This window comes from Cyprinodon tularosa, unplaced genomic scaffold, assembly GCF_016077235.1.
Source record: "Cyprinodon tularosa strain WSP-4 unplaced genomic scaffold, ASM1607723v1 ctg1104, whole genome shotgun sequence".
NCBI lineage: Eukaryota > Metazoa > Chordata > Actinopteri > Cyprinodontiformes > Cyprinodontidae > Cyprinodon > Cyprinodon tularosa.
The window spans coordinates 163,878-179,538 of NW_024037899.1; the positions used below are offsets into that span (position 1 = coordinate 163,878).

General features: G+C 40.5%; 1 protein-coding gene across 1 annotated transcript; it reads right to left on the reverse strand.

Moving 5' to 3' along the window:
* Window positions 1-903: 903 nt before the first annotated feature.
* Window positions 904-9,254, reverse strand: slc7a14b (solute carrier family 7 member 14b). The gene is made up of 7 exons (XM_038297981.1): window positions 8,831-9,254; window positions 7,463-7,699; window positions 6,927-7,144; window positions 4,921-5,067; window positions 3,290-3,498; window positions 2,429-3,213; window positions 904-1,421 (listed from the first exon to the last, which is right to left on the reverse strand). The coding sequence occupies exons 1-7, from the start codon at window positions 9,129-9,131 to the stop codon at window positions 1,063-1,065; spliced, it is 2,256 nt and encodes a 751-aa protein (XP_038153909.1). The 5' UTR covers window positions 9,132-9,254; the 3' UTR covers window positions 904-1,062.
* Window positions 9,255-15,661: the final 6,407 nt, after the last annotated feature.

Below are 15,661 nucleotides of genomic sequence, written 5' to 3' on the forward strand. Positions count from 1 at the left end.
CCTATAAAGATGGTTTGGGCAAGTGTGGTGAAGCAGCCAGCAGTGAATTCCAGGTGTTGAGAGGAAAGTTTGACCAAATGTTTATGAAGTAAGTCAACAGAGGGTCTAAAGAAAACATAACGGCCCTGTAGCTGCAGCTCTCAGATGCATCATATTCATAAACACTTGGTGGTTGTATGGTTGATCAAATGAGGATATGTTCAAGCTGTTTGAATACTTTAGCAAGGATTGGCTAATTCTAATTCATGCCTAATCAGGTTACAATGAAAGTCAGCTTGAGATTTAGTATTATTCATCAAAAAAGCATCCATATATTCAAGGATGCTTACATGATTGCAGCAACACAACAATCTCTCACCCTGTGCAAGGATGTGACGGATATGGAAAGGAAAAGAAAAACGTTCAGCAGGAACAGAACTAGTATGAGGCCATCTGTCACAATGCAAAGAATCTTATCGAACCAAAACAACACAAACAAGCATACAGTAAACTAACAGCCTTAAACTGTAAGTAAATAAAAAAAAAAAACCCAAAACATGACCGACTTCTAACCGTGACACATCTACATCAATCAGTGGTGTATGTATTCCGGCTGCTGGTAAGAGGCTCAAGGTCGAAATTTAATTGGTTATTTAAGTGTCTGTTCAACAAATTATGAAGAAATAAGAGATGAATAAAAGACTCCACACATAGAGTAATTCATTCATGCAAATAAGGAAAATATTTGTGTAAAAAAATTCTCAGATTTGGGTCTTTGCATTTAGTACAGCTAGCAGCATGATATCAGTCTTCAACTCTTAATGAGTGAGAAACACCAAAAACAGTAAATTAGGATACCATGAAAAAAAATGAAGAGTGTACTGTCAGGATATTTCTACTCATATATATTTCTAACTTTTTGGTTCCGAAAAAAGCCATTAACTCATATTCAAAGACTGTCTTATCCATCAAGGAAAACCAAGAGATGTTTAAATTGCTTAAAGATAACAGAATAGTCCTTCTGAGTTTTTATCTGTTTCCTCTGCAGTCCCTGGATTTTAAAATCTTGTATTCCCCCTGAATTCAGTCATCCTCATCATCAAACCCAAAATTGGTCCGTCCCTTTGACCTGCTGCTGTGACCAGTCTGATGGACTCCTGCTCCAGACTGGTACCCGTACTGGTCACTCTCATCCTCAAACTGGCTTTGATGTGGTTCCTCCTCTCCTTGGTTCTGGTGTCGGTGTTGACTCTCCTCCGGGGCAGACCAGCCTTGGTAAGGCCTGTTGTCCTGTTCCTGGGGGTAAACATCGTCGTCAGGAGAGAAGGTGTCATCCAAGTTGTCGTTGTAGCGCTGGTAGCAGCTGGCGTGGGCCTGCTGCTCGCGGGCCTCTAGCTCCAAAGTGCTGTGCCAAATTCCATAACAGCCATAGATCAACAGACCTTAGGAAAGAGTAAATATTTCAGCTTAGCACAAAACACAAATGAAGATGTCTGATTTTTTTTAAAACAGCTAATTAAATTACTTAATCAACTCTTTGGTGTTCCTGCGTGTTGTGGTAGAAGTCATTTTTTTGGGAGTCTAAAATCCTCACCGGGACATTTGGTTCTACATGAGCCAAAGAATTACCTATTAATTTGAGTTATGTGTCCTAAAACAGGTAAACACCTAAAACATGCAGGACACCTAGCCTGGTCAGCCAGACTAATATGACGTGTGTATGGAAACAAATTGTACAGCTCGATTTCAAAGGTGGGAGTAACAGAGTCAGACTCATCATGTTAGAACCAATCAGTTAACTATGGATGTGACGCAAAAACTCGAGCAAAGGGCTCAATCTTTGTAATTGTATTCCATAAAACATTTTAAGTCATCAAAGAAACTCTACAGTCAATGACTTCTGCTGGTTTTGCCAATAAAATCTGAAGATATGAGGTTTACTCTCAACTATACAGGTGTCAAACTGGTTCCAGAAAGGGCCGTGTGGCTGCAGGTTTTCTTTCCAACCAAGCAATAGCACACCAGACTCCATTCATATCAAAAAGTCATCATGTTCAGATTGGACTCCCTTGATGAGATGACTGGAGTCTGGTGTGCTATTGCTTGGTTGGAAAGAAAACCTGCAGCCACACGGCCCTTTCTGGAACCAGTTTGACACCCCTGCTCTACTACATTCTTAATTTTCATTGCAATATGTCTGCTCCAGTCATCAGCTTGTTGCTATGCTAGCACAAAAACATTGCTGTATAATGGCTAACTCTTGCACTGAGCGTGACGCATCATAAAGTCCCGCCTTCTTGCAGAGGCTACATGACATCATCAACTTAACCCTTAAGGTGAGATTTAGCTATTTTTCACCTGTGAATGATCACTCCTAAAAAGCGGCATCTTTTATTAATTGTAAATGTATTTTAAGTATAGAATCAACAATGAGTAGTTTTTGACTCACCTATCAGACACCAGATAGTGAACCTTGCCCAGGTGAGAGGAGACAGTTTAAGCATGAGGTAACTGTTAACCAATATGGCCGCTGCAGGGACAAAGGGAACACATGGAGCCATGTAGGGCAGCCTCAGTTTGCTCTCTGGCTGTTGAATGATAAGAATCAAAAGTTTGGCCATTGATCCCAAAATCAGTGTTGCCATCAGGCCCGAAAACACTGCTCCAGCTCCTGAGCCTTGCTCTACACCAAATATGATAGTGGACCAAAAGAGGAAAGATATAAAGAAGAGGGAAAGGGTGCATCTAGTAACTATCCGACCAGAAGCAGGGGTTGGACGTGCTGATGAATCAGGTATTCCCAGTCGGAGTCGAATGGTGTAATAATGACCTACTAGAAGTCTTTTCATTAGCGAGGGAGGTCCGGTGTGGAAATTAGAGTCATCTACCTCCCCTTCAGTTCCACCAGCATGGTAGGATGAGGGCCCATCATGATCTAAGCCTTCCATCATGATTTGGTCATCTTTGGTAGGGGCATCTCCAACATCCCGATGCTTGATGTTCTCCACGTCTTCCTCTGAAATAAACTGGTGTGTGTCAGTCTCTTTATCAGGCTGGTAGCGAAGTAATAGCACGCACACACTAACTAGGGTGTAAGCCAGCAGAGTTCCAATGGACATCATCTCAATCAGGTCCCGGAGGCTCACCAGGAGAGCCAGAATGGCTGCAAAGCTTCCTGACAGAGCACATGCCATAGCAGGAGTGTGTGTGAGTGCTGAGACATGTGTCAGGAACCTTCAGATATAGACACAAAAATAAATTAGCTTTCTTTGTCATTATTATTATGAGTGTGATTTATTTGTTTCCTTACCTGAACAAGAGTCCATCCCGGGCCATGGCATAGATGACCCTGGGCATTGGGAACAAGGAGCCCAGCAGTGAGACGGTGAGTCCAGCTATAGAGCCAACAGCTACAATGTACTTTCCCCACATGAAACCATGCACAGCAAACATTTCCATGAGTGGAGCAGAGCCATCGATCAGGTTGTAGGGGACCATGAGAGTAAGGATCACACTCACCTGGAGTAAAAACAAAGAATGTGAGAGTGGTGATATTCTTTTAATGTTTCACGTAAAAGCTTATAAATGAAGACCAGGGAAAGGTCAAGAACAAATTGTTACAAGACTGATGCAACACTAAAACATCAGAATATCAAGGTTAAGATATACTATAAAGATCTGAGAGTCTGAAGACCAAGGCAAAGCAAAGTCATCGCATGCTTCATTACTATCAACTATTCACCGTCAGATTAATAATGTCCCAACACCAGGACAAGTCCAAAACTACAGACTAAGACCAGATCAAGACTAGACTGTAAGTTGAGTGAGACTTTGGGGGGTCTAGGTTTAAGGGCTGAACATACTGGATAAAATTTCTTATCTGATCCAGGAAAACCTAGTAGTGTGATGTAGAAGTTAGAATGTTGAAATAAACGCAGCTGCACAGACCACTCTCCAACTAACCAACAAAGATAGACAGGTCTGATTTTACAATTTAGCAGGAATGACACCATTCAGATGGGATATGAGAAAAGGTTGAACCCATATATGAATATAAAACTAAAGTGGTCAAACTGCAACATAGACCAAGCAGTAACCCAGCGCTAATGTGCAAATATGTATCCCATATACTCTCAATTTGTGTGAATACAGCCTGTTGGACAGACTTGATCATACAATAACAATAACACAATAGGGTATGGCAAAGGCATACACTAAGGTATATCTTATACGCTTAGGTAGGCAATGTAACAACAACTTGGTTTTGAGTTTGAGCAGCAATTGCAGTTATGTGTTTAAAGGCTCAGGCTAAGTCAAGATCAAAATCAAACTTTAAGGAGTTTTAACCAGCTTTAGACCAAAGTGTTCCGAGGTGAAGGCAAGTTCACACATCTTAGGGGCTGGAATTCAATCCAGGCTTAGTGTACCAATTAGACCAATTCAGGCTTAAGACTAAAGTGAATTAAGACCAAAAAGGCTAAGAGTTTGAGGAGCCAAACCAGGTTGTCTGCGTGTGTGTGACAGTGAACGCAGATATGCTCCTCCCCTTCCTCAGACACTCTGCTGCGCCTCTCCAAAATTGTAGGGTAACGCAGACAGTGCCACAGACAGGAGGCCTCTGATTGGTCAAATCTACATCCGTTCTACACTATGCGTATTCCCTGTTTGGTACCTTACCGACTTGTTTTGTTTTTATGACCGCCATTGTGGAAAACGACTCGTGAAGATGGACCAGTGACCAGTGTAGATTATTCTTTACAGCAAACCAGAGCAGTGCTCACAAAACTGCTGACCCACTATCAGTTATTTGTATAAGATTTCTTCATGAAGGTTCCTTGTTAGTTGAATCACAAACCTCAAAAAGTAATAAATCAAAAGCACAGCTAAAAATGAGAAATGACCCGAAATGTAGAACTAAGTGTGAATCATCTGTGTACCGACCGACACATAGGCGGTGAGGCATGTGACCAGTGAGACGGTGATGGCGTAGGGGATGGATGTGTTGGCATTCTTTGCCTCCTCTCCAGTCGTTGCGATGATGTCAAAACCAATAAAGGCATAGAAACATGTAGCTGCGCCTTGCATCACCTAAACAATAAAACATCAAAGAGAGTTTATTCTTACATGTTGTGTTTTTTATTTTATTTCCTAAAACCCTGTGGGTTTTCTCTCTCTTTTGAACACAATGCTCCATGTTAAAGATTCAGTAGGGTTCCTACTACTGAACACCACACTAACTTCTAGGGTCTCAGTAATAAGACTCATTAACTAAAAAAATACTAAAGATAAAATAAATTCAATTTGACGTAGCAGATACAGAGATTGCAAAGAGTTTGGAACTGAGCGCTTTGGAGAGGTGAAGAGAAAACAAAACTATGAAGGGCTTAAAAGGTCAGGGGGAGAATTTTGAAATTTATGTAATATGTGAAGTCAGTTTGTTTGTAGTTGGCACTGACTTATCCATTAGATGTCACTCAGGGGACAAAGTTCTAGACGCGATTAGACTCATAAATAGGTGAAGGAAATAAATGAAGCAAGAGGTAACAGCTGTGTGAAAAATATAGATGTTTGCTGCAATAAGCTGAGGGACATTCAGACTAAAAGCTAATAGACAGATACTGTGTTATTTTTTTGGTTATTTCGAGTAATTAATAACTTGAAGCATCAAAACGAAAATGGAAAAAAGGAGCTAAGTATAGAAATTTCAGTATTAGATTCAACCGAGTTTCATTAAGTTTTCCAGTGTTTAGGGGGTAGGAGTTAATAAGTTTTCACTTCTTCCTACCCCATTTTGAGCACGATATGTTAATTGAAACAAATATCTGTATTTTTCTCTTCTTTTTTATGCACTTCTTGTTACTGTGCACTATTTTATTTTTATGTTTGTATCATGTTAGAATAAATAATACATTTTTTTAATCACAATGGGTTTTAATATAGGTTCTATCAACGTGGTGGAAGAACAAAGAAAGATTGTTTTAATATTTTTTTTGTTAAATAATATATATATATATATTAAAAGCTGTGCTAACACCAGAGACAATAATGACTGGACATTTTTTAAGTGCGTTCAGAAAAAGGTGTAAAGTTTAAGAGATAAACACATAGACTCATCCAGAGTTTGGAGGAAAATGGCAGGAAGTGCTGTAAGTATCTAAGTTTCAGATCCAGTTGGAGTTTTTAATGTGAATAACAGTAACAAGCTGTGCCAAGACTGCTTCATACGCAGTACTAGAGTTCAGGGGGGGTGAGGAGGGTGGTTGATGGGGCAGCCCCCTTCTTAAAAAAAATGTTAAAAATTATCTCCCTTCTAAAATTACCATCCCTATACCATCTTCCAACATTTCTATTATACATTATCAGTAATGTCAAAATATTGCTCTTTCAACATTTGGTGGACTGTGGGCTTATGAGTATGAAGTTGCTCCCAGTGGGAGATTAGTCCCTAACTATGTAGGGGCAGTGATAACCATGCCAGTCCAGGGACTGACTGCAGTTCTACTGTAAGGTGCCCCGGTCCAGCTCAATGACCGGCGTACCTGACATGTAACAAGCATACCATACATGTTGCTTTAGGTTAATAGACTATATTAATTAGACTATGTATGCTTAAAAAAAACAAAAAAACAACCACTCCTATTTTATTTTTTTTTACAACTAGACTACGGTTCATACAATTTGCAAACATTGTGCATGGAAAGCAAATTTAGTCTATTTTCACTCAAGTCGAATTAGGGTTAAAGTTCATCTGTAGATGTTTAAAGTAAATGAGTTTAAGCATTTGAGGTAAAACCCTTTGAGACAACAGAGTTTACCTACCTCTTCAAAATGTTAAATTTATATTAAAAATAACATTCATATAATGTTTTGTTGTTGCCTCCACTAGAAATTACAACCGTTTTGTATTTTTCCCCCAAAGCATCTTAAACTATGAACTTAAGTCTCACCCCTGACCAGCCATACGGCATGAACCTGCCTCCCTCCCAGTTGCTAGCTGACAGGAAGAAGAGCCCGGCGATGATCATGAAGACCCAGACCACCAGGTTGATAACATTTAGGACATTGTTGAATCCCACAGAGTTCCTCACTCCCAGAGCAACAATCACTGTGACCAGCAGGGCAATGAACAGGGCCAGCAGGTCAGGATACGTGTCTTCACCCTTACCTGAAACACACAGTAGGAGTGTTGGTACGTCTGTAAAAACAACTGAAAGAGACACTATATGGCACCTTACTCTAGACCAGTGTTTTTCCAATCCTGGTCCTCAAGGCACACTGCCCTGCATGTTTTAGATGTTTCCCAGCTTTTGCACACCTGTTATCAATTGTTAGCAGATTATCAGGCTTTGCTGAACTGCAATCATCTAAATCAGGTTTGCTGAACCTCAGTAACATCTAAAACATGCAGAGCAGGGTGCCTTGAGGACCAGGTATGAAAAACACTGCTCTAGACAATGTATTCATTAGCTCTTGTCACACTGACCAAGTCCTCTGATTATGCCCAGATGTGTAATCATGTAGTTACTGATGCTGTGATTAGCCAGAGAGTCGAACATGCTGCTGAGGGCCGACGCCCCTGCCGCCGTACCAATCAGGTACTCCAAGATCAAGTTCCAGCCGATGAAAAATGCCACAAACTCCCCAACTGTCACATAGCTGTAAGTGTATGCTGAACCCGTCGTTTTGGGGACCCGGACCCCAAACTCTGCGTAGCAAACCCCTTTCAGGGAAACAGAAACATGGCAAGATAAATGTTAGGGAGAATTTACGGCATACTTGAAAGTTGGAAAGTGAGTGTGAGAGAAAACACCAACCTAACAATCCTGCTATTAAATTTATTTAATCAGTAATTTTGGTGGAAATAGTTTATAAAATAAATAGCTAAACAGGTACTTGGGAAAAAACCCGTAGTTCCACCTTTAAGGTAAAAAAAAAAAAATTATAAATGGAATTCAGTCATGATTGAAACTTAATTATAATAAAGACTTTTTGGAGAACCGAATTCTACCCTCATCTATAATGAATTTCTGCTGTGAATCTAAGTTTTACTAAAAGTCAACCCATCCTAGAAGTTAAAGCTTGTTTGTCAAAAAAATAGAAAACATTTAATATGAAGATTCACATATTTTATTAAGATTTTGACAGTTAACATTTGCTTTTGAGGAAGATACATTGAACTGAACCCATTCTTAAATTTTAGTTTAATTGGTTGAAACAGATGGAATCATAGAGGAAGTACAACAAATATATATATAATGATAGAATATATATACCTGGTTTATCTAGTTATGTAAAATATGTTTGAAATACGTATCAGGTAATTTGTTCTTATTACAAAGTTACAACGTTCAGCAGACTGATATGTCTCCAAGTAGCTTTTAGATTAAAATAGAGGGGATAGATAAAAAGTAGAATAAAAAAGTAAGAAGGCCTGTGTTAGTCTTTCCAAATGTGTTTTAACAATCATGTCACCAGGGCAGAAGCATTAAATATCATTTTCGAACTTCGTACTGCTTTCCACATTGAGGCTAGTGTTAGTGATACTGTTGGGTGGCTCAGGTAATTCTAAATGATGCTCTATATCAGAGCAACCAATTAAAAATCAGCAGAGTCCAAATAAAAAAATAATCAACCTGTAAACGTCCAGAGACATTTTTAATTACAATCTATTACTTTAAACAGAATTTAACACTGACACTGACTGTTTTGAATATCCTATATAGCATCATATCTAAAAAAAATAGGTGATTACAAAATTTTGTTTTATTACTGATTTATCTTTTTATTTTGACTAGTCCTTAGATTGGTTTCCTGACTGATTTTTCAACATCAGTTTTTTAAGGCCATGCACCTGACAGTATTGAGGCCACTGCTGCAATGATAAAGGAGAGGATGACTCCCGGTCCAGCCATGGCCTTGGCAACCAGCCCGGCCACCACATACATCCCGGTTCCCACACAGCTCCCCACACCAAGCGACACCAGGTCCACAGTAGTCAGGACCTTTGCCAGTCCCACGGCGGACCCCTCTGCTAACTCCGTGAGGTCATCGGAGCCATGGGCCATGGATCCAACAGGTTTGGTCCTCAGCAGGCGGGAGTACATGCCGTACCAGGCCTCTCCAAAAGACAGCCGACCCAGCCAGGCTGCCATTGCTCCTCCTGGTTATCACCTATTGATGTCAATGAGCTTCACAATCTGCCTATCATTGTTTCAGGCTCATCTGAGGCTTCCTCAAACCCATTTCCATATTTTCTGGAAACTAGACGAAGGGAAGAGAAGCTGTAAAGATACAGAATAATGTAATATGGTTAGTTCAGAGAAATTCATTAAATCCTCAGATACATTTCAGATTGGGTTTGTAGGAACTAATCATCTCTGCTGGCATTACTTAAAACTGATGACACATTTTTGAGCTGGTTCCAGTTTGACGCAGGTCCAAACCCCAGAAGACTCCACCCTGCTTTCAAGTACAACTCTCAGAGCCCCTTGATTGTTTTCCATCTGTTATCTGTCTGCTTTTGTTTAACAGTCTTCTGAAGATGCTCACTTTTGTCCATAATCTTCTTCAGTTTATAAAATAATTCTTTTTTTTTAAGTCATTAGCTCTAATGCTGTTACCCCAGCAGAAAGTGGAGGAAGAGATCACACTCTCCACAACATACTCATTGAAGACAGGTTGCATATTGCTGCAAACACTGAAGAACTTAAGTTTCCTAATGCAAGTGTCACACCTTGACGATTTAGACAGTGTATGCCTGACATACAAAAAATCTGGCAAAAATGCTGGCATACATTGGATAAGTTATGAGCATGCTGAAGCACGTTGAAATATGCTGGCACACGTCGACATACAGTACAGCAAGTACGTCGCATGTCCAGACCCACGACATACGTCCCGACATACGCCATATGTCCCACCATATGCCAGTGTATGCTCATACATGGGCCATAAGTTACAGTTCAGTTATCTGATCTTTGACATAGGTTAAGGGTAAGTTACTCATAAGTCATGGTGTCCCGCTTATCCAAAACCTATGAGTAACTTGCGCATAACTGACGCGTAACTTATCAAGAACTTCTCTCCAATGCATATCAACGTATCTGATGTGTTCCAGACCAACGTTGATCGCGTTTCTAACTTACAGCTACTGTTTAATGGAATATTGGCAGCATTTTGGTATAAAAGGGTGTTAAGAGGAGGAAACCATCAGTTCTCATCCAGACTTCATCTCCATCATAGGGTGAGCTAGAAGGTGAGGGTGATGGATCCTCCCAGCGTTAACAACCACAACCATCAAACTTCCTAGCAGACATGACGCTAAATCTGCTGCGACTGCAAACCTTCTTTCTTTCTTTCTTTCTTTCTTTCTTTCTTTCTTTCTTTCTTTCTTTCTTTCTTTCTTTCTTTCTTTCTTTCTTTCTTTCTTTCTTTCTTTCTTTCTTTCTTTCTTTCTTTCTTTCTTTTTCTTTTGGTGGGCGGTAAAACAGCAGCTAGGTTAATATCGCAATCAAATAAATCTTTTTATGCAGGTCCATCACTGCCCCCCTCTGGACACTGGCCTGTTCATCATTTCATGCTCATTAAGCTGCCATGCGTTAAACATAAGTTAGGCTGTCGTTGGGCATTAGTTCTGGACTTGTTATGAGTACTCTATGTCGGAGGTCCTCAACAGGGGGTCCGTGATCCCTTGGGATCCACGGAGGTACTGCATGAGGGTCACAAAAGTTTTGGTTTAGACTTTTTTTTTATATTCCCCCTTGATATTTTTCCACTAACTGAAATGTCTTTAAATACAGATTAACATGAATTCAACACACTGTAGTAAGCAGATAAATGGAGGCAGAAGATGTCTTTCAGTCATCAATGCACACATTCAGCGACACACACTGTGTCTTTCAAGCTGGGCACCGTTTCATTCACAAGACCTGTCCCATAAACCAGGAATCAGAATCAGAAATACTTTCATAATCCCAGGGAGAAATTACTTTTGTTACATTACTCCATCTTTAAAGGTACACTATGCAACCGGTGTTGATTTTCCAGCGAGGCTCCCCCCAGAGGGTGAAAGTAAAAGTGCACTGTCGTAAATATGCACAGCTGTTCTCCTGGTTTCTCCGTCAAGCCAGGCGCGGTTGTTTTGAGCTTAGCAGACAGGCGAACGCAACGAATGACTAAGCATCTGTCGCGCGTGACGCGCCGCAAACGTATGAAGGACCAACTCTGCCATATTTAAAAATAAATACAATAAACAAATAAATGTAAGTAGAAATTAAATTATAAAGTGAGACATAAATGTATATAACTCTTAATTAGCTTCTTTATTTATTTGCCTTTGTAATATTTACCTTATTTATTTTTCTGTCCTTTATAATCTTCAACTTTATTTTTTAATTACTTATATTTTTAAGTATTTATTTATGTGCATGTTATAATATTTTTGTCTGTTTTATTCTTCCTTTGTATTTTTTTACCTTAGTTATTTCTTCGCCGCTGTTTATTTCTCTCTGCCCTTTTGACATTTCTGTCTGTCATATTAACATTTCTCTATGCATTTCTGTCTCATTATGCAAATGAGGAGGGGGTGTGTCCTAGAGAGTCAACTTCTGCTCATTGGTTGGCTTGGCGGTCCATCTTCTTAACTCACAGAGCTCAGAGTACTAAGTTAAATGTTCTCTTTTCTGTTGCTGTTGTTCAATTAAAGTATGTTTTAAGATCATTTGAGGCGAGAACCTTATACTTTTAAGCATCACCATATGGCCCATTCATAGATTTAATGTGTAATTTAAAAGAAAATGTGACGAACTTGAGAGGACCGTGGCAACCAGCGGAGCTCCGAAGCTGACGGCAGCCAGGTCCAACCACAGCCCATCTGCAGCGGCCCTCTCTCGGCATAGCCGTGTGTGAAGCGTGTTGGTTAGCATTTTACTACATCGGTCGAATCTACAGGAGGAGAGTCTGATGTCGAGTCTGAAGTCATTAGAACTTGAGTAGGGACTTTGCCAAACTTTGCCAAATACAACAAAAAATCGCCATCATAGCCTGGCTATAGACCTGGCTGCCGTCAGCTTCGGGCTTTGCTGGTTGCCACGGTCCTCTCAAGTTCGTCACATTTTCTTTTAAATTACGCATTAAATCTGTGAATGGGCCATATGGTGATGCTTAAAAGTATAAGGTTCTCGCCTCAAATGATCTTAAAACATACTTTAATTGAACAACAGCAACAGAAAAGAGAACATTTAACTTAGTACTCTGAGCTCTGTGAGTTAAGAAGATGGACCGCCAAGCCAACCAATGAGCAGAAGTTGACTCTCTAGGACACACCCCCTCCTCATTTGCATAATGAGACAGAAATGCATAGAGAAATGTAAAAAGGGCAGAGAGAAATAAACAGCGGCGAAGAAATAACTAAGGTAAAAAAATACAAAGGAAGAATAAAACAGACAAAAATATAACATGCACATAAATAAATACTTAAAAATATAAGTAATAAAAAATAAAGTTGAAGATTATAAAGGACAGAAAAATAAATAAGGTAAATATTACAAAGGCAAATAAATAAAGAAGCTAATTAAGAGTTATATACATTTATGTCTCACTTTATAATTTTACTTCTACTTACATTTATTTGTTTATTGTATTTTTGTTGGCAATTAATTGTATGCTTATTTATTTATTGAGCATGTATTTATTTCTGTATTTATTTTTAAATATGGCAGAGTTGGTCCTTCATACAAACGCGTTGCTGCTCGAGATGGAAAAATTTAATTTTTGCTGCTCGACGTGCCGCGTCAACCAATCAGAGAAGCTGATCTGGGAGCTGGCAGGGAGAGAGACACAGCGCTGATGATCGGAGGCTATGGTCACTCCTCTTAAACAGTTTATTGACGCCTAAATTAACTTAAAATGCAGAAATCTGCCGGCAGAATATGTTCGCTTTTATCATCCTGCTGCCTGCAGTTTGGATTATGTAGATGAAAAACACCTGCCAGCTGCCGCGGTGAACCGCGAGGAGGCGACCCGGCCAGAGGCTGCTGATGAAGGGATTCCTACTGTCGGCGCACCGCTGGTATGTGGGGGTCTGAGCGCCTCCGACAGAAAAAATATTGAAGGCAGGATGATAATCTGAATGAACTGACTGCACTGATTACGTTTTCAGGTGTATTTTCTCACTTAAAAACATATTAAAACTACTTTATTCCCACTGATCACAGCAAATATAGCTGCAAGGCAGAGAAAGGATAGTGAAGCTCCGCCAAACGCGTGTCAGACACACTTTTGCACCGCGCAGCCAGAGCAGCAAAACTGCTTCAGCCGCGCGTCAGAACTAAACTGGTAAAAGCAGTAAAAATGAAGCAGCAGACGCGATTTTGCTGCGTCCGGTGTGAAAGCAGCAAGTACATCCCGCTAGCAACGAGCATGCTTTTAACTGGGGGGTGTAGCAGTTCTCGCCGTAAAGCAAGACCGTCTCTTGCGAGACTTCTGAGCCTGTGGGTGCGGGTCGGTGCTCCTGCAATTGCAAGTGTGGTATTTCCCCCACAGACCACCAGGGCGGCCGAGAATACCTTAGTTCAACCTGAAATGACTCATTTAATCATCCAAAACGATATGGAACACATTCATTAACTGAAAAATGTTGCATAGTGTGCCTTTAATAGAGTGACTATAGGACCAGTTTGATTTCATACAATATATATAACTAGGGGGTCCCCGTCCAATCTCATCATCAGCTTGGGGGTCCTTGGCCTGAAAAATATTGAAGACCCCTGATCTATGTATATGCCTAAAATTGAAAAAAATGCATTAAAAGTTCAGTGTATGCCAGCGTTTTAGGGGATTCTGGGGCATCAGGAATATGCTGACTAAATCGGCAAGGTGTGAAAGCCCTCAGGAAGTACAATCTGCTCTGTCCTTTCTTGCAGACAGCTTCACAGGACTCCGCTCCAGTTTGATGTCCATGTGAACACCAAGGTATTTATACTCCTCTTTCGCCTCCACTTCTTCTTCCATGATGTGAACAGGATTCGGCTTGTTCCTGATTCTTCTAAAATCTTCAAATATGCCCTTGTTTTGATCGCATTCAGGATCAGATTGTTTCCAATCATTTATATGCTGTATTTATAATGACACAAAGTTTATTTGCTGTTTTTTCTTTTGTAAATGGCTGTTTAATTTAGTCTGTAGAGATAGAACGTTATTGACTCGATCTAATTAGGGCTCTTTATGCTAAATCTCTTCTGAAAATCTCTCCTTCCTCTTATTTTCCCGTCTCGTCTCACAGACAGACTGCAGGACTTCCCCCTTTTTCCTTCTTCTGCTCCTCCTTCAAAAAGTGTCCTATAGCTTTTTGTTGTTTGTATCTTACTTCATGAAAATGCAATACGGCCTATTTGCATTTGTTAAAACGATCTTCGTCCTTGTTAGAAGCTCTAAAGTCCAGGATGTGGTGATTCCGAGTAGTTTTTTTCTCAACCAAAGTGACAACTACAACTTTCTATATATATAGCAGACACACATTGGTTTCAAAACTGCAACCATTTCCCAGGTTGACACCTTTGTCGGTGCTTTAAATTTACATAAAGATCCTTAGTATTTACTGAGTCCTTCCTTCAGGGCTCGGGTTCCATGAATCGTTGGGCCGCAGATGGTTACCCTGCTCTGTGGATGAGCTTTTTCTTCTGAACTACTAGAGTGAAAACCCCTCTGTGAAACTTTAATGCAGCTATGGATCTAATTTCATAGCCACTTCATAGCACTGACCGACATCAACAGGTTGGACCAAAGACTGTGTTGCATGTTAGAGGCCAGCAAACAGCAAACATCCAGCAGCAGTTTAACGTAGCACACATAGTTTACTCACTGGCTGCGTTGTCCTCCTGCTGCAGACTGTGGGGTTAGTCCGACGCCCCGTCCTTTGCGGAGCTGCAGGTAACAGTAGGAGAGACAGCTGCTTTAAATCATGCAGACCTGCTACCATGTGATCAGGCTGGTGAAATATTCAGCAGTTTGAAGTGAGCTGCTGCAGGTAGTCATGTTTGACCTCAGCTGATACTTATTTCTGTGGGAACTCACCAGGTGGGGCTTCCCTGGTGAACCAGTTTAGTTCATCGTCTATAGCAGTGGTTCCCTAATGGTGTGCCGCGGCACACTGGTGTGCCGTGAGTCAAGTGCGGGTGTGCCATGGAATTTTGTGACAACCATGTGGGGTCATTACCATCGGCGTCGCCAGACCCCATTTACTGGGGCACGTGCCCCAGTATAAATGATCTGTGCCCCAGTATAAATCTCATGAATATTTGCAACAGTGATACATTTTTTTAATGCATCAATTTAGATAATTCCAACGGGAGGAGACGTATATTTCTACTCAAATGCGCAGCAAGTGTGTTGGTAACTCCAAATTGAGGACGTATTAGCGCCCCCACGTCAGCGCATGTCACTGCATGAACTGCAGGTAAATTAACACGCTCCTCTCAACTGAGTTGGATGGGACACTGTGCGGCCGCGACGCATTTTTAGTTCCGGTAACGTTTCTTACCTGTCAATTTTATTATTTTCCCAGTGAAACCACATGATTTATAGGCTACAAACTGAAAATTACTGCACTGGTTTGTAGATGGATATCAGGAAATTCCTCACACGAAGCAGAGACAGGGAAGCAGTAAAACAAGATGAGAGAGGG

What these genes read in the sequence shown, in the direction of transcription:
- slc7a14b (XM_038297981.1), bottom strand. Translation starts at nt 9,131, where the DNA reads ATGGCAGCCTGGCTGGGTCGGCTGTCTTTTGGAGAGGCCTGGTACGGC. An exon ending in CGGGATGGACTCTTGTTCAG is followed by an intron (nt 3,214 to 3,289) that starts GTAAGGAAACAA and finishes CTATATCTGAAG; the next exon opens with GTTCCTGACACATGTCTCAG. An exon ending in CACTATCTGGTGTCTGATAG is followed by an intron (nt 1,422 to 2,428) that starts GTGAGTCAAAAA and finishes CTCTTTCCTAAG; the next exon opens with GTCTGTTGATCTATGGCTGT.